The sequence below is a fragment of the Magallana gigas genome, chromosome 2, assembly GCF_963853765.1.
Source record: "Magallana gigas chromosome 2, xbMagGiga1.1, whole genome shotgun sequence".
Lineage (NCBI taxonomy): Eukaryota > Metazoa > Mollusca > Bivalvia > Ostreida > Ostreidae > Magallana > Magallana gigas.
This window is the reverse complement of record NC_088854.1, coordinates 45,106,169-45,125,737: the sequence shown is the minus strand read 5'-3', so window position 1 is coordinate 45,125,737 and position 19,569 is coordinate 45,106,169. Positions and strand designations below refer to the sequence as shown.

At 32.2% G+C, this 19,569-nt stretch overlaps 2 protein-coding genes across 2 annotated transcripts; one reads left to right on the top strand and one right to left on the bottom strand.

Moving 5' to 3' along the window:
- Positions 1–1,748: 1,748 nt before the first annotated feature.
- Positions 1,749–15,794, bottom strand: LOC105338681 (N-alpha-acetyltransferase 15, NatA auxiliary subunit). The gene is made up of 22 exons (XM_011443905.4): positions 15,633–15,794; positions 14,691–14,775; positions 14,382–14,486; positions 14,007–14,095; positions 13,797–13,865; positions 13,081–13,215; positions 12,824–12,971; positions 12,393–12,512; positions 11,957–12,052; positions 11,725–11,831; positions 11,410–11,482; positions 11,092–11,261; positions 10,723–10,875; positions 10,440–10,568; positions 10,095–10,244; positions 9,665–9,728; positions 8,286–8,473; positions 7,779–7,887; positions 6,698–6,796; positions 5,975–6,118; positions 5,067–5,170; positions 1,749–4,961 (listed from the first exon to the last, which is right to left on the bottom strand). Exons 1-22 carry the CDS (start codon positions 15,687–15,689, stop codon positions 4,797–4,799), a joined length of 2,559 nt encoding a protein of 852 aa, XP_011442207.3. The 5' UTR covers positions 15,690–15,794; the 3' UTR covers positions 1,749–4,796.
- Positions 15,795–15,993: 199 nt separating this feature from the next.
- On the top strand, positions 15,994–19,428 carry LOC105338680 (putative Ras-related protein Rab-33). The gene is made up of 2 exons (XM_011443904.4): positions 15,994–16,384; positions 16,600–19,428. The coding sequence occupies exons 1-2, from the start codon at positions 16,148–16,150 to the stop codon at positions 17,092–17,094; spliced, it is 732 nt and encodes a 243-aa protein (XP_011442206.2). The 5' UTR covers positions 15,994–16,147; the 3' UTR covers positions 17,095–19,428.
- Positions 19,429–19,569: the final 141 nt, after the last annotated feature.

Here is a 19,569-nt window from a genome sequence, read left to right as displayed (position 1 = left end):
AGAGGAGATAATTATGAATCAATTTATAAAAAAATATCAGTATGTGTTCTCGACCAATTTTTCGCAAAAAAACTTTTAAGATTTAAAAGATTTCTCAAAACCTTATATTTTCATTACGACGTTAGCCTGACGTCATCATTTCCTTAATTCTTAGAACACCAAAATTGAAATGCATTTATTGACAAGACTAGCTGTTTAACGCATTTTAGAACATGTAAATGCTTATTAGACATTATTGTTAATGTTATCAAATCCAATTAATGTAAGGCTGTAAAGATACAGAAAATTGCAATTTTTGTTTTTATGAAACTCTGAGTCAATCAATGCAAAAATAAAATGCCAGGCAACTACTGACATTGTAAGTAAGTAATCGAATAAAACAGTTATCTCAATCCAAAAGAAATTTAAGAATTTAATCGGTAGTACAGATTACGGAAGTTATAATTGAAAAAAAAAGCGAAGTTAATGCATACATTCTATTTTAAAACATGACTTTAAATGGAAGAGTTCTAACTCACACTCATTCTTTATCTTTATAGAACAGAATGTGACAATGTAAGTGACATCTTTAAATTTTCAACACTTGATATTATAAATCTTTGTATAAACAGTCATAAACCGCATATAAGCTTTTTAAAATATTTTCTTTTAAGGAGGCCGACTTTAGTTTGCATTGCGCATGTTTTTGCGCATTCTAATATAATACAGTTGTTTTATACTTCTTATGAATTTTTTTCGATATCATTTATAAAATTGAACACAATAAACAAAATACAGATAAAAATATTTAGATTTTTAAAGGAAATTTTTATTTTTAACACGATTTTTACGTTGTGCGGTAGGGGAGCATTGCCATCGCGCTTTTATGACGTTATGATAAAATGAAGCTTTGTAGGAGTACGTTATAAGAAATAACATAAAAGAAAAAGTAAAAATTGTACGCTGTTGAAATTTTATATACAGAATGATGCTATCCTCGAGGATATTTTCCTCATTTTTGGAATGAATCCATTATACCAATCATCATTCGTGATGATCCAAATATATAGCAAAATTTGGTGCATTTTAATATTTTGAGATGGCCCCCACTAAAAACCAGACGGTAGAATTTTGTGTTTTTTACATATAAGGTAGGAAATGATATTACTTATCATATATAACAATTTGAGAAAAAAAGCTATTGTAGTATTTTTTAAAACTGCTTTGATGTGAGGAAAATGACAGTTTCCTATACATTCCTATAGTAAATGTACCTCTATTTTGAGATGGTCCCTTAAAAGAACCAGACGGTCGATTTTCATGAACCTTCGCATATAAACTAGAGTTGGTTTAAATTACATATGGTTAAAAAATAAAGAGTTTTGCTATTGTAGTTTTTCCGCAAAAAAACCCAAATCAGCCTCCTTAAACTTCTAAATATCTCATTTGTCATTTTAAAATAAAAATATGAGTTTACTATGACGGTCAACTCTTTACGTCGATTCCTATTGTGACGTCAGCAAACCCGCGAGCTACGTTAAATTAGATAAATGATGATTAGCCATTTATTCAAGGATGAAATAAATAAGATAATAATTGAGTTTGCTTATACATGTATATGATTGTGTTTTTTCCAATTCTTTTTCATTTTATAAAATTACTATCAACACCATATTTAAATTTTTAGCAAAATTCTTGCTTTAATTCTTCCATGTACCTTATAGTGCTAGAAGAGAAAATGCCAGCATATAATATAACAAACATGGTAATAAATTAAGAAATAAATTTATTTCATGTGGAAAATTCTTATCAATGCATCCACTCGTCCAAACCATGCTTCATTCCCACATACATGTAAAATATTCAATCAACAGACTATGTCACACTACATATGTGTAGTTAACACTCACCAACACACAGGAGCTAATCATGCTACTTGTACACTCGCAGCTCACTGTTTTTTTTCCTAGTTTCATTTTTTGTTCACTACCATTTTCGAAATGTATTCATGGAAACAAAACCATGTTTATTGTTGAATTTCCCATGACACAGGTATACATACAGTACTTCTTATGAAAAAATAAAATGAAAAATCAATGCACCCGTACACATGCTACAAAACTGATCATTTGCAGAGAAGCCAAAACTGTATAAAAAAAAAAAATTGGAAGTGGGAGGAAAAATATTCTTTTGTTACTGTCATTACACTTAAGGAATTAGAAAAACTTATAACGGATTTTAAACATACATTTAATGTAATAATTATCACAGTAAACGGTGGGGAATTATTTTAATTACTCCAAGTTATAGACTGATGATCTTGCCGATTGCTCATCAGGCAAGATACACGACATTTATTTTTAAATCACAAAATATTCAGAGTAAATGCACTAGGAGAACATGTGGCACTGTTTTTTGCACATTTGTTTGATAATCATTAATGCATATATTGCCAGCATTGTTAGATATATGTAAATTTTTTAAACAACAAGCAAATGGTTTAATTCAGAAGCATCAAGAAATGGATAAAAATTCTGAAGCACTCACACAAGAAATACTGAGGAAACTTTTAGAAATAAGGACAAACAATACTATAGACATGGTACATGTATAAAAAAAAAAAAAACAAGAACAGATACATTGCCTATAGAAAATGGACATCATATGGACTTTGTAATCCACAAGCTACATGTATATAAATACACAAAACAATTTTGTTGACTTTGATAATAGAAGAAAACACTTAAAAACAGCTGTAAAAATGGTTTTCTCCAACTTACTAAACAAGCTAAAAATGCTTCACATATTTGCATCATTATATCTGCAATTCTGCATAATTAACTATACACTTTCATGTTTATCATAAGATATGATGGAATAAGGAATGCCTATTTGCAGTCTTTGATACTTTTGAGAGAATTTTTTGAACTAAAAAAAAAGTATGGAAGAATTTAAAATAATTATTTATCAAAAGCTGTTACTATAAAGTGTCTGTATCAATTGATATCTTTGTTGAACATGGTTTTTAAAAAAAGAAAAAAAAATTTATGATACTGAAAATCATTCAAGAATAAAATGAAAAAATTTCAAACACTTTACATAAACTTATCATGACAAAAAGTTATCTCTTTCAATGGATATCAAGCATTCACTTTAACTATTTTGCATACAGACAAGCTAATTATGGCCAAAAAAAAAAGAAAATCAAGTTTCATGGGCACTGCTGATACTCCTTTAATTATCAATTTTATTGACATTTAATAAAGGAATAATTTGGTCTTCTATTTGAAATCTTTGAGGAAAACCAAGTGTTCAAAATTTCTGGCCCAAGAAACTTAGGATTGTTTTCAAGGCATATCAAAGAGGTTAACATGCCTTAACAGGGGTGTGCAATTACAAAATTTGGCCACTAGCCCAGGGGCTAGTGGGAGTACCAAAGTTACTAGCCCAAGATTCAAAGTTACTAGCCAGACTATTTCGGACATGTCGACATTTCATTTTATAAAAAACCCTGTATGATACTAGTACATGTATATAATTATTAATATACGAAATATTTATTACTTGCATGTTTTCTGTGGTAGACTAGTTCAAAAATATTCAACTTCATTGATCTCTCACATTTTAGTTACAAAATTGGTTTGGGTACCGTTTATATAATAAAACCCAAACATAACATTGTGAATGTGAACAGACTCTATAAAATCACTGCAACTATCTATGTGTGCATGCATTTTATCCTGTTTAATTTCCATTTACAAAATACACCTATGCAATTAATTAAGTAATGGTAAATTTTAATTTAAAATAATGGAAAATGCACAAATAATGATATGCAAAATATGATTTTTTTTTAATTCACCAAGCAGGTCACTTTAAAATGTGTTCATGAGAATAGTTAGTGCAGAAATTTATTTCTCTGTAATGCATCTCTCTCTCTCTCTCTCTGTAAAAAAAAATATATTAAAAAAAGCCAATGAATACATATCAAAGAAAAAGGAATCATTTTACACTGATGTCACTTGAAACAGCTGCACAGGTAACTACGGAAGCCATGAGCAGTGAGGCGTGACTATCTCGTCTAGCCACTGGTCAGGTCAACACTGTCGGTAAAACTTCAAAGTGTGAAACTTACAGCAGATTGTTTTTCTCAGAAGAATGTAGCACGAGAAAAAAATGCTTAAGAAATTTTTAGGCTATCATGACTTAAAAGGAGCAGATATCATGCCTCAGTGATAACAATGACGATACACTTTTCCTACTAGGACACTGCAAATTTACTGGCATATTTTGCCAACTCTGGTTATGATTTACTAGCCCGACGGGCTACCACAGTTAATGTTTTTGCTAGCCCGACCTCTAAAATCGGTAGCCCCGGGCGTCGGGCGATGGTAATTGCACACCCCTGCTTAAGTGTTTTGATTATATTGTGATATTCTCTGACAAATAAAATCACTGCAAGACACACACTCTCTCTCTCTCTCTCTCTCTCTCTCTCTCTCTCTCTCTCTCTCTCTCTCTCTTTTCTAACTTGAATAGAACAATGTTTCCAGGACTGTTTTAATAGTGAGAAAAATATTTGTGTACACTTTTGCTGAAAATTGATCAGGAACAAATGAGGAGATTTTTTTTCATGTTGCAGTGACAAAGCACACAGCTGTATAGATGAGAAAATATCACTCCCGTTCCTGTCTATCTCAGGGTTTTAAGGAGAACCACTGTTCCATAAATAGTGCAGTCACAGACAGATTGACACTGTTCCTATCACATGACAGCGAGCTTGTTCACAATGAGACAGACGGAGAAACATCAGTCTGCTATGAGCCGTTGGCAAGGATCTGGTCCAGATGACTATTTGCCGGGATGATGAAGGAGGGACACAAAGGGAACAGTCTGTGACACTTTGTCTGGTAGTCCTGAGCCACTGACACACAAGATCCAAAATCTCCTCGACAAATCGCCTCTAGTACCTCAATACAGTTCTGCAATTTCAAATGGAAATTTAATAGAATTTATTCAATGTAGAACCAAGTTTCTTTATTAGGAAAAGATGAAATTTCAAATAAGACCAAACAAAAATTTTGTACCAATCTGGTGATTCCTGTGTAGGACTCTGAAAGACTTGTGGCAATTTCTAAACTTTTCTTCTGAACTTCTGGTGTGGGATCCAACTCGTACATAATCCTAGCACCTAGACAGAATACACACCAATTAATTTATCTGTGCAAGTACATGGAAATTAATTCTACTCGGACAGACAACATCATGGAAGGTATTCAGATTCTTCAAGTGGGGCCTCTCCTTGTGACAGGAAATATTTTTCGATTGAAAAGCATCGCATTGTACAAGCACTTCACAACCTCACGTTTTTCTATCATACATTTAGAATTTGGTCTTTTCTCAATCAACATCAATACACCTAAGCAAGTTCACTTGTTAATTGTGTTGCATTGTTACGGTAACTTCCATATAAAATTTGAGTTGTACATTAATGGATTATATTTATTATTTCAAATAACACTTCACTAATAACTTTGAATGTTCATAGGGTTTGACCTTTTACAATGCTTAAGAAGTAAATGTGTACATGTGTATAATTTGTACACTAACAACATATAACAACACCCATATTCACTGTTAGCCATGCTAAATCCCCTCTGAAACAAGTTGACGGGGAAATAAACTCTATAATTTGCTTCATCTTTGACATTTCTCCCAAGAAAATAATCCTGTCATAATTTCATTGAAAATTTACATACATTAACTTTCACTGGCTTTTGAAAAGTTGTCGTTTTCCTACTATGTACAGGTATTTTCAGTTTATTCACATCAGCTTAGGAACATCTGCATCTGATTCATCCTGCACAGTTCTTGTTTACTTAAGGGATTGTTTTGTCAGAAATAATCATTATGACAGGAAATTAACACTTTTCACATTCTATGGCTAACTGCAATTAACATATCTTTGCCATAAACCCAATGCTTCTTGACAAACCTGCTAATCTATGTAGAATTGAGTTGTTATTGCGGTCCATGAACTCGCTGTTGAGAGTCTTGGCATCTTTACCAAAATAAAGCTTATCCATTTCTTGTTTTAATACTTTTTGAACGCTTTCTGAAACTTCTCCTTTTTTGTTCACTAAAAAATAGGAAAAGTCATCTTTAGGGTAAAACTGAACATATGAGAAATCCATGGCAATGGTTCCATCAAAAACTAAATGTTATATATCCTTGAAACTGTGATTTTCATTAAATCCATAAAAACTGACATTAATCATGCTAACGAATATTGATGAAACCACATTTACAAATAATGTACATGTAATTTTTTTTGAAACTTATTTAAACTACAGATAAGAAAACCGTCAAAAATGGCCTGGCTATTAAAATAAATTTGAAAAAGTTGCAATGAAATCTTATAGTTTAAATATTGCATTAAAACAAGCTGATGGGCATTTTCAAAGACATAGTCAACAACAAGGGCGAAAGGGGCAAAAATAAAACATGGGTGAATATTTCCCTGTATACAGTAACCTCTATAACTTGCAATGTGTCTCATTCAACCACTGTAATAGATCCAAGAAAATTTTTGAATTTTACTCAGATAAACATTCTTTTAAACGCATGCATTTTTCCATTTGTTACACTTTACACTAACAGCTATTAAAATGTTTTAAAAATGATAAGTAAGGGATGATAATGATTTAAAAAATCTTACTTGTTAAAAGGAAACGTGTCTTGCACACATGTATCTGTGGGTGATCTTTGTTGATTTGACAGCCCCTCTTCAAAGCTTGCAACATCAGTAAAGGTTTACCTGATAAAAATAACGAATGGTTAACTCATCAGAAATTCACACTTAAAACAACTGTAAATAATGTTGATAAGTCTATACTAACTCTACCAACCCCTTAAAACCAAAAACAGTCATTCATTCTAGAGTTCTAAACAACTCAAACAGCATACCGTAAAGTCGTGTGTATAACACGCACTTTGATCAAAAGTGGGGGGGGGGGGGGATGCATATTGTATATAAGACCTCATTTTTTCAAGCTATGATTCTTGATACAACAGGAGTAATGAAAGGAGTGTCAGAAATCCCTTATTCATAGTTTTGTTTCTATGTATTGTAATATTTATCATCTCTCAACACTATTCCTTGTATCAAACAAGTTTAAATATCGCCAGTGTATTCGCCATTACGTAAGCAATCACCTGTTGACTCGGCGCGTGGTCAATGTTTGTTTAACAATTTCCGGTGTCAGAAGCATGCACCTGTCTTGTGTCAGACTTCACAGGGTGATTTCAAGTGCATGAGGATTAGTAATTATTATGATTTTATTTAACTTGATTACTTTGTGTTCAGTTATGCATTTAAATGTTATTGCTTTACATAGACACTGCTAAAAAAACCATCGACCATTTGTACGCCTTAATAATGACGATATACGACAAACATACGTTTCTCCTCAATGTATATTTAACAACAATCAAAGAGTTTGAGTATGATTAATCAATTAAACCATTTCTCTTGATGTTGTTTTGGTTTATATCTGCAAACATCATTACTTTTAAGCACCAAGTTCGATTGCTGTTTAACTTTATATATGATAATCTTCAACTTCTCTGATGTCATATAAGATACTCTCGCTTTATGAAGTTTCAAATGTTATTTGATACCGCCCATGTAAATCATACCGTCCTTTTAAAGTAATATTGTAAGAACTTTGACTCTTATATTGATTGGACCATGTTCAGATCATGAAGTTACAGTAATTTTCCTTTCCTTTTTCACTCACCTTTCCTACTGTAGATTTCATAAGCAGACACATGTGTTTCTATTCTATCACTGGTAAACGTCTGCAATGGTTTTAAGAATCGGATGCACTGTTCCAGGGGTTCTTCAGGCTGCAAAATTATAACCCCATCAAACAACCAATGTTCTAACATAGGCATTTATTCATGCATCAATCGTGACTATATGTTTAAAAGGAAAATTTTATACATGTACTCATGTAGAAAAGTGGGAAAATTAATCAAAGTTGCACAAAAAACTGTGTGTATGTGTACATGTTGATACATAATTCCCTACCAACTTTCTTTTTTAAATTTTCTATACAGATTATAAGGTCAAAAATTCACATTATATTCCGTGGTATTTTTAAAGATACAAATCACATCATATAATGAAGAAAAAAATCACCGAATAATGAATTATAAAAGTTAAGAATGAATTGAAAATTAATTGATTGTAAACTTTTACATTATAGTTTGTCATCAATGAAATGAGTTCCCTACAAACTTACCCTGGCTAGTTTTTCGGGGAGCAACTCCTCCTCCTTTGGACCATCCAGCTCACCGTCCCCCTGTTTCTTCACTGCCGCCTCTTTCTTGTCATGTTCAGCTTTCTGTTTCTCCTGAGCCTGTTGGGCTTTTTTGGCAGCTTTCCTTTGTTTGTTTCGAAGTTTTTTAAGCTCGCTTGGTGATAAATTCTCTAAATTGGATAGATGCATTGTTTTTAATCCCAATCAGTTTATTCTAAACAATTAGTTACAAAACTCTTTGTTATAAAACTCTACAAAAATACATCAGTTGCAGACAAAGGTGTTCATTAATCTTCATATGACAGATAGAGATAAGCCTCTAAATTCTCTGCAGCAGGCAAGATAATTAATCCCAGGGGATTAATTGTTCTGCTCTCTCATCCTTTTCTTCTAAATTTACAATAAGATTTTTTTTCCGAAATGACAGAATGGGGTTATTATCCGGTTACCTGTTAAAATTAACAGCATTAAGGCAGAAAAAAATAAAATAAAAAATAATTAAAAAATAAAATAGTGAAAAGGGATATCTTGATATATATCTTGATTTTAGAATTCAATAAAATTATCATAAATCATTGTGTACGGTATTTTAACCAAAATAAAGTATGAATATTATATTTTAAATCCATATTTCAAAGAATGTACACAATACTACACATCATTCAAAATTGACCCTAACTTCAAAACATAGTTCATTTGCAGACACAGGCAGTGCAGTAATTAATCTCAATGTGACAGATAAAGATAAAGCTTAGGATTTTCTTCCTGTGGAAGGTTAATTAATCCCAAAGGACAAATATTGCACAGCCTGCAAGTATACAGGAATGGTAACATTCTAAGCAGTTATCTCTCTTTGCCAATTCATTCTTATGCATAGTTAAGGAATCTACCCCACCACCCCAGCTCCAAACCAGAAGACATAGAGAACCAAACTTAGCATCAAAATATGTATTTCTGCATACTGAACTACCATACCAAATTTGAACTTGATTGGGCAACCATAAAAAAAGTTATTAGACAAAAACAGAAAATTTGTGGACGGAAGAGTGGACGGAAGAGTGACAGACGGACAGACAGAAGGACGGACGGACAGAGTGATTACTATAGGGCAACCATAAAAAAAGTTATTAGACAAAAACAGAAAATTTGTGGACGGAGGAGTGACAGACGGACAGACAGAAGGACGGACGGACAGAGTGATTACTATAGGGCACACGCAAATCCTTGCGGGGCCCTAATTAACATATGTGCACACACATCATGATCAAATATACATGTAATAGGATTGGGGATTTGCGCTCCTCAAAACAAGTTCAAAAGGTAACATTTTCCAGGTCAGAATGTTTTTCTCCATTACTTACCCGTATCTTGGTTTTTATCTTGATCACTATCTGATAATGGATGATCATGTAGATGTAAATAAATCTGAAACAGGAAATTATTTTTTTTTGTTCAAAAGATTCAACACAAAATCTCCATTTTTTAAACATTATCAGACTACCTATTACAAAAATAAAGATGTTGAATACTCATGAACTCTGTATCAAATCAACTGAACCCTGGGACATGTATTGAAATCTATTATCAAAACCTGACCTTTGACCTACTGATCCATTTTGCAATAAAGATATTGTCCAGCTTTGTCAAATAGTCTGAATTGTGTAAAGCTTAACAACTGAGAGTGACGTTAAAATGGACTGGGTATAATATAGCAAACAAAACATGTCCTTAGCCATTTATCTCTGAAAATATTTAGAACTTTTAAAAAAATATTTTGAAATATTAAATTACTTCAATTGCTGTCATAGCTGCCTTAAAGTAGAACTGATGGTTTCTGAGTTTGTCCTCCAATCGCAGAAGACCAATGTATGCTCTTAATGTCATCTTCCTCATGCAGTATGTGTGGAAATCGAACTGGTCTTCTATAATTTCTGTGAAATGCTAAAATCAAATTCACTTTATAAATGGTATTGTCCAAATACAAAAGGTTTTTTTCCCCATTCAAATCCATACACATTTACATTTGAATGAGATATGACACACTAAAATTGTGCTTAAGAAAAACAATATAAATACCATTTTACATTTGAATGTGTAAATTATCATCAGAATATAAATATTTAGATTATAACATACTCTGTCTATTTCATGGCACTTTTTGAGAGCTTCTCCCCACTTGCCCATTCTTTTATATGCCTCTGCAGCTTCTGTTTGAAACCACATGCACTGCATTTCATTTAAATTGTCGACAGCAGGCACACCTTCCTAAGAAGAGGGTGAAAGAAAAGTCACATTGAATGAAGTCAAAGTCACGCAACTCTTGTTATACAACTTGATCCATAATTATGCATGTTCTTCACTTGATCCATAATTATGCATGTTCTTCTATTAAATGAACTTATAAATGACATCTATTTACCCTTGTAAATTTGGAACACATATCAGCAGCTTCTTGAACTAGGTTTCCCTTCAGCATGTACTTGGCACACTTGGAATTAATGTAGCGATCAGCTGTGTCGAGGGACTGAGCCTCATCCATCAGCCGAACAGCCTCCTCAACATCACCCGCATGCTGTAAAACACAAATAATCAGTTTCATGATTCAAACTGTATATTTTTCGGAGAGTTCATAGATATCCTGTGTGCATGCCTTTTTACTTTGATGATCTAAGCTTTGAGTATACAGAAATGAGCAATAAAAACAACTATCATTTTCACAATTCAAACCACTGACTTCACAGAGTATTCATAGATATTGTCTCTTTCAACTTGAGTTTAGTCTCTTTACCTTGTAGATCTTAGCTTTGAGTACATAGAGCTCTATTAAGAGTGGTGTATGATCTAGAGCCAGGTTGACATACTCTAGCGCTTTTAGCGTTTCTTGTTTGTAGTCGTAGTGGGATGCTAGGAAGTAGTAGACCCACAGAATGGTTGTGGGGGGTTCTACTTCTGCAGTGTCTGTGAAAGAAATTGGTGTAAAGTTCATAGGAGAGGCAGAAGACTTTTTAATAAAAAAAGTTTCTATAATAACTGCATTTCTTCATCATTTTAAATGTTTTCAATACACTCAAGAAATAGATTTACTATGCATCAAATTAGGGCTTACCTGAGCTATCAAACTTTCCGCACTGTTTTAAACAGTTGACATATCCCAACACTAAATCTTCAATAATCTCAATCTGCAAAATGAAAATTTCTTAAAATGAATTCATGCAAAACGTCTTAAAATGTAGAAAAATATAAAATACCCTTAAAAATGTATTGAGCATCTAAAATAAACTACACAATTTAAGAACTATAATTGTACATGCAGTTTTTCAATTAACACTTGAGGGTATGAAAGATCAACAGTAAATATGCATATCTGACACCTATTCCAAATCTCACATTTACAAACAGTTTGAATTAATTTATTCCTCACCTTTTTTGGATCTTTGTATAACCTTTTCAGTGTAATAAAAAGTGGAGGTACGCCTTTCTGTAAAGCTCTTCTCAGAAAAGTGTCTGCCAAGCTCCTGAATGCACTACCTAAAATTTTACATGCAACATGAACAAAAAAAACCCAATTATTTAATGGGTTAATGGAGATGTACAGTACCAGTAACCAATGAAGACATCTTCTTAAACTGTTTGGTGTTTGCACAGTGTTTTACCTTCCGCAAAGTTGAGTGGAAGTCGACGAGGAGCAGAAGCCCTAGGAAATAATTGTTCTATATCTTTGTAGAGTTTCAAACGATCTTCCTCTGAACCTGAAAATTCATATATAAAAACCATGGTTGATTAAAGCTTGACTGAAAGAAAACACTCTTATGCTTTATGCATGTCAAAAATGGAAATGGAAAAATAATTGTTGTAATACAATAGACAAAATCTAACTCAACTCATATTAGGAAGTGTATTTTCAATGAAAAAAGTTGTACTAGTTTATACAATATCATGCCTTATGAAGTTATGCACAAATCATAAATCTCAGAATAAAATTTTCTCATGTGAAATTCATGTAAGTGGTCTTTTTTGCATGATATTCACAAGACAATTTAATGTTGAAACGAATGCAGGGTCCAACTGCCTGTGTAAGTTATCACTCACTTGGTTTAGTGGCTTCCTCCAGACCAGTATAATAGGCCCAGTTTTCAGGATTTCGATTGATCAGACCTCGGTAAACATCTCCTGCTAAGCCAGTCTTTTCTTTCTGTAGCAGCAACTCAGCTATTCAAAAGGAACAATATGCAGTATTACATACTTTTGCTGGTATCAAACAACATTGAATAATCAAAGAATAAACATTCAGTTACAGTTTACATGTACCAAGTTGGGCAGAGTAGAGGTTTACTAAAATACAAGTCCTCTTTTCCATAAGAAATTATACCTTGTAATTGTTGACGGACTCATTCATTTTTGTTTCAAATTCTGAAAACCTTATCAAAAACTTATTAAAATTTCAAATTTCTTTCAAAAATTTCTTGTGACTGAATTACAAAGTGAATCAAAACCTCAAAGACCTCAGCAGCATTTAATACCTTTCGTTTCTTCTACAGCCAGTCTATCAACAATTTGTTTGTCATATCTTTGCAGATGGTTAATGGCTTCATCGATCATTCCAGCCTCCCTCATAATTAAGTTCTGGTACATCAGCAGTTCACTGTGTTCATAGTCCAGGCTCTTGGGCTGATGAATATAATCAGATAGAATACATTCACACCAGGCATTTCTTTTATTCTTAGAAAAATAAATTCATTCAAACATCTTCTTACATTCTTGTAAAAATAGTCCTTACCATTTGTGTTTTTCGAAACTCCTCCAGAACATTGAGTGCCATGTCGTAGTCTTCTAACAAATGGTAAGCCATGGCATACCCAATCCACGAGGCTCTCTGTCCAGGTCGAAGCACCAACAGCTGATAACGAGTCTCCTACAAAACAATGATTCTCATTTCAACAAAATGACTCTGAGGTTTTGGGGAGAAGATTTGATTTCACATAATTCAATACTCTAAACATGCTAAATTTTGTTTGCATTTTTAAGGCATAAACAATATGAGACAGAGAAAAGATAATAGGCTCTTTTTCTCCACACACAGTATGATTTACCTAAATACAATCACCAAAATGAAGTAAATGTATTAGAGGAAAATATTCTTCCAAATTATCATTTGTAAGGTTATCTTTTACAGTCAGGCATACAGTGTTAGAGAGTAAAAGAGAGGACTTAAATTTGAAATCCGTCTAAAACCAATAATCCTCTCAATGAAAAACAAGCCTGATCAACAAGCACAACATTTATCAACTATCTGTGTAAGACAGACTCATCACATCAATCTAACCAGTAAACACCACTGTGTATCAGAGAAATTCATCACCATGACAATCAGGGGCTGTATGGGTGAGTAATCCCTCCCCTTGATTGGTCAGTAGGATCCATTGTATGCATCATTTACAGTCCAGTGTCTCTCATGATAATATCTCACAAGATTTACCAGTAATCAATACCTACCCTATATCCCTCCAGATCTCTCATTTGTATTTGAAGCAAAGAGAGATCTCTCAAAATCTGAAGATTATCCTACAAGAGTTCAAACCATTTTCATTTTAAAATTATTGAATCTTGAACAATATTTTAATTGTAAACTGTATATATTGACATTTTTCAAAAATAACTTAAAACAAATCAAGCATCCTTCCTAAGAATAAATCAATTTCTTACTTTGTCCCATCTGAGAGCATTCCGATATGCCTTGATTGCTTCGTCATACTTTCTATCCGATCGCTGGAGTAGTCCATACACATGCCAACCTGTTTGTACTGTCAAGGAACTGATTCAGGGATTTGTTTAAAAACAATTTAAATTCAACAAAACATGTTTTTTATGTTATAAGAAACTCTTGTACTATTAGTATGTATAAATGTCATGCAATTTCCAAGTTGCAAATTGTACATTTACAACAAAATGAGAGGAAATCATCAGTTTCCTGTTTATAAATAGACCCTGTTTGTGAAAACAAGTTCATGTTAAACAGTACTAAAAACATGTTTTATGCACATTCAGTAAAATATAAAATATTTTAGATGCAAAGGATACAGACATGACTTTTCAGATCATTTCGCAATCCTCTACGCACATGTTCATAAGCTTCTTCCTTTTTCCCCAGACAATTTAGGGTAAGACCCTTCATTGCCAGAGTTTCTGAAAATAACAAAATTCATAAAATCTAACTTGCACATTAAAACATGCAAATAAAAAAAAAAAAAAAATTGGCAGTATGCATAAGAATTTTTTTTTCCAATCACGTTCCCTCTAGTAAAAAGATAACACAATTGATGCCTGTCTTCACTGATATAAAGCCTAATTAAGGGTTCAACTTATTCATAAATTGCATAATTTAATTACCTCCATGTTCTGCAAATTTTGAATTTCCTAAAATCTGCTTTGCAAATTTTAACCCATTCTTGTACTGTTTCTGTTCATAGCATTTCTGAAAAGTGAAAAGAATACAAAGATTGAAATAAAAAATGAATTTATTAATAAAAACTTGAGTGTTCATTTACTTGTTTAGTGAATGGATAAACTAAGTATTGATCATTGGACAAAAACTGTGTTGTGATACATTTCTCCTTTTTCATTGTTTAAACATGAATTTTTCAGAAATTATCCTCTAACATTTTTTTTAAAGTTTGCTCTGTGAATATCACCATACATATTTTATTCTATAATCAGAAAGGAGTTAGTGAATCTTTCCTAAGGTGTGTATTGGAGATCAAACAATTGTGATGAACTGGTTAGTTAATCAGTAAAAAAAACTAAGCCCTGGTAAACTTCCTTTGTGAAAGCAGATTAAGAGTTCTGTTTAGTGATATGTAATTGATTTTTTTATTGGACAAATTAAATAATACGAAAAACAAGATACCTTTCATAACCAATTCTATTTGTAATTATTTATTGGAAAGATATTATGAGAGAGAGAGTTCCTTTCAGTACAATTTCATTCATAACACATTGATGATCAGTGCCAAATGTATGATATTCAATTTACTGTGAAGAATGCTACAAAAACATGTAAGCCAATATCTATCAACTTATGACTGAATTCTGTATGTCTGATCTGTCCTACAAGTTAAATCCACATAAACATCTATGTTGCACGAAACAAAGGATTCTCAAACTTTAAACCTACCCAAACATAACATAAAATCTTTTATTGTAACAATTACTGTCAAAGAGAGCACATGCATTCTTTGTGCAATTGTTATACAGGTGCTTGAGGTCGACATGCATTTGGAAAGCCCAACCCCCAAATAAAAGTCGATGCAAATGTAATTTTACACAACATACCAAGATTCTTTTGAACAGAGCATTTTCTTTGGGTGGTAGAGGGTTGCTTGTTGGCATTTTGGTAACAATTTTGGGTATCAATTATTGCCGAGGGCAACAATTCCCATGGAATCAACAAATCAAACCACGAGGTGGAAAATTTCAATATGGAGGAAGCAAGTCTCGTTATCGTCTCGCATTCACTGTTTTTATATTAAAATTAAGATAATTATAATTTTGTTTTCAAATAAGTTTTTGTTTATATTCAAGAAAATCAATCTATGTAATCAAATCTAAACTTAACTATTTTCTTTGTTAATTTAAAAAATGTCAAAGAAACGTTTTAGAAAACATGACTGTAGATATAAGAATTCAAACATTTATAAGACATGGATTTTAATTCTGACAAAAACAAATCAGCTGGCAAGTGGTCGACAAACTGTTGGGCTAGGGGAGGACATACTTGATGATGTCATATTCTTTACTGTGACATTAATTATTGTTCAATTAAGTTATTTTAATACTAACAGAAAAACATGATGTCAGAAACTCACAGTGCGTCAAATTCTCCAAGTAAAGACCCTTCTGTCACTGTCATAGAAAAGCAGACACAGAGACGAATCTTCAAGATTATTGTAATCGGAGACTCCAATGTTGGAAAAACGTGTCTAACATACAGATTCTGCACGGGGAAATTTCCAGATAAAACAGAAGCAACTATTGGGGTGGATTTTAGAGAAAGAACTGTTGACGTGGACGGTGAACAAATAAAGGTAGGCTATCTATAATTGGCAACATCCATTAAAACAATTCTAGGCTATACATTTGATTTTGCACCAACAACATATGTTGTTAAAACTGAGATGATAATGATGATATGAATAATTTTTTTATATTAAATGAAAACGGTGTATTGGTTATTCTGCTAGCTGATAAACATTCTAATTCTTTTCTCTCACAAGATATTGATTTCTTATTTGACTTCCAGTTGCAGCTTTGGGATACTGCTGGACAAGAGAGATTCAGAAAATCCATGGTGCAGCACTACTACAGAAATGTCCACGCTGTGGTGTTTGTATACGATGTCACGAAAATGTCTTCCTTTGAGAACATGCCTGGCTGGATTGAAGAATGTGACAGACACAACTTAAACCTAGAAATTCCTCGCATTCTAGTTGGAAATAAGTGTGACATGACAGACAAGGTTGCAGTAAACACAAACCTGGCCCAGAAATTTGCTGATTCTCATACCATGCCATTATTTGAGACATCAGCAAAAGATGAAGAAAAAGCCAACCATATTGATGCTATATTTTTGACTCTTGCTCACAAGTTGAAGAACAGCAAGCCAATGATGTCTCCGTTTGTTGGTCCAGGTGGTTACCCAAATAATGTCCAGGTGGTGACAGTTGGAAAGTCTCCTGAGTCTCGGGGTTTACAGAAAATGAGTACAGAGGACAAACAAGACCAGTGTTCGTGTTAAATTTACTGTTCATGCATGTTACAAATGTTAAGGTATAAGATCATTGTATTTGGAGCCAAGTTCAGTTTATACATAAATACAGAGAAATGATCTAGGCTCAACATGTTGTTTTTTTTCACTCAATAGTCTTTAAAATGTTTAAGAATGAAATTGTGTTTAGACCTTGAATAGTCAACAAGTTAAACTTAATCGATCCACCTATCAAATTTTAGGGTTGTCACATTTGCAACTAATAACAACAGCCTTGATTTTGCCAATTGCATAGTAGTTGCCATCTGTTCTAAATCTGAAAACTTAATCATATTGGTACGAGGCAGTATTGTTATGGTAAAGAAACATAGAAAACAGTATTAACAAGGACATAAGGAAAATTTTGAATATCAAATTAGATCCTTGCATTTCCTGGTACAAAGTCACTCAGGCTGTTTGTTTATAGGAATTTTGATTTTTCATTTATGGTTTCACGTAACAGCTGTCAAAATTGTTCATATCTGTCTACTTAGCTAAAATGGAGTTTTAATTAAGATTTATTAATTAATGTTAAATCTAACATCTACACAATAATGTAGGTTGGTCCTTACTAGGCATTGAATACATGATCTATATTGTATGCAAAATATTCAATTAAACATGCATTATGTTTTTGCTTATTGCTTCTATAATCTTAAAAATTTATTTTCAATTCCAATGTAGTGGGGTTTTTGTGTACATTTTGACATGAAATTCAATTGTGCTTGCAAAAACTTGCAATATTGTACTGTATTACTAAAAATATCATATTCATAATACTGTTAAAGCAGAAATTATTGTGTGGATATATTTCATTGATCTATAAACTTAAATAGTTTTGATTTTCTTGTTTAAAATAACTGTACTTAAAGAAACATAAAAACATGTACTTGTTTTGTTGATGATTTAATTTTGTTAATGTTAATATTATCTAACAAATAAACAAATTTAATGCTCAGTGAATGATTATTAAATCTGCTTTAACAGTATTAAATGTTTAGATGTACCGGTAATTGGCAGATTTGTTTTTATGTAGTGTAAACTTTTTTTTCCTTAATTAGTAAGCTACATTGTTTGGCAATATTGTTCCATTTTCAAGTTATATTATTAGATTAGATGATAATTTTGAGGTATATGGACTGTTATGTAAGGTTAAGTATACTACATGTATATTTAGAAACATGGTCTTTCTAGACACATGTTAAATTGTTGTTCAATGTTTGTATTATTTATTTTATTTAATCAGTCATTTTCCACATTGTCTTTCACTTATTGCTGTAGTGTTTACTATTACATATACACTGTAAGGCGATTGCATCTATTTTGTTTGTGCCAGGAATCTAGAAATGGGGGATGTTAAAGAGAAAAAAATGTCTGTAGCTTGTTGGAAAAGGTCAATAATTATTTGAATGGATACAAGATCTAATTGTCTAGATTTGTTCATTTGAAGTGCAGTCAAAGTCATATGTTATGAATGGAGCAGATTCAATAGTGCTACACATGTTTATTACCCCAGAATTTTGATAAAAGTATTCAATAATTTATTTTTCTTTTAAGAAAAATGAAGTTAAAGATTTTCTGTACATGGTCATCATTTTTTTTAAATGTAGGCAAGCAGCTAGAATGGCATAGCTGCTAAGAGAAAGACACAATGAATGTATGAATGAACACTGATGATGAACGCTTTATAGTAAGTCATGGCATCGATGAATGGTTTCTGAATTTTAGTGACATTGGAAATCAATATTGCAATGAATGCAGTCGTATGGACATTCATTCCATTAATTGTGCAATATATTCATTATAGCCCCGAACGTCCTATAACTTTGTCTTCTAGATAATAATGACAATTGTCAGAATACAAATTTAACTCTTGTTGTGGATAGAAATCTGCAGGTTCTACACGATTATAATTTAGACAAGCAGAATTATGTATGTATATTTGAGTAAACAAAGTAAATCAAAGAATTCATTCAATTTCATATTAAAGCTCTGCAAGCTTGCTAATGTCATGAACATTTCTTTAAGACAATTATTATTTGTAATGTAAATTAATTATCCCTTTGCTCTTCTTTACTTATACAAGACAAGACTATGGTGTTAATGGTACGAACATTGTATGTGTTCTTATTGTCAAACCACTATTTGTAAGTTTTTTTAAAATATGTGGGAAAAAAATTCATGCTTTTCATTACATTCATACTAATGACACACTTGTTTATATTGATGGTGGACAAGATTCCATACAAAATATTATTCTGTCATTAAATACTCCTCATTTAATGTTGTGAATATTTCAATTCAATTAAAGTGGGATACTTTTAACAGAGTTAGTTATTTTTTATTCTTCCCTGGAACTACTTTGCTACATATTATGGCACTGCTCTTTAAGACCCCTCACCATTGGTGTCTGGAAAAAGCCAACATAGGAATAAACTGGTTGAACAATAAGCAAGAACAACATTT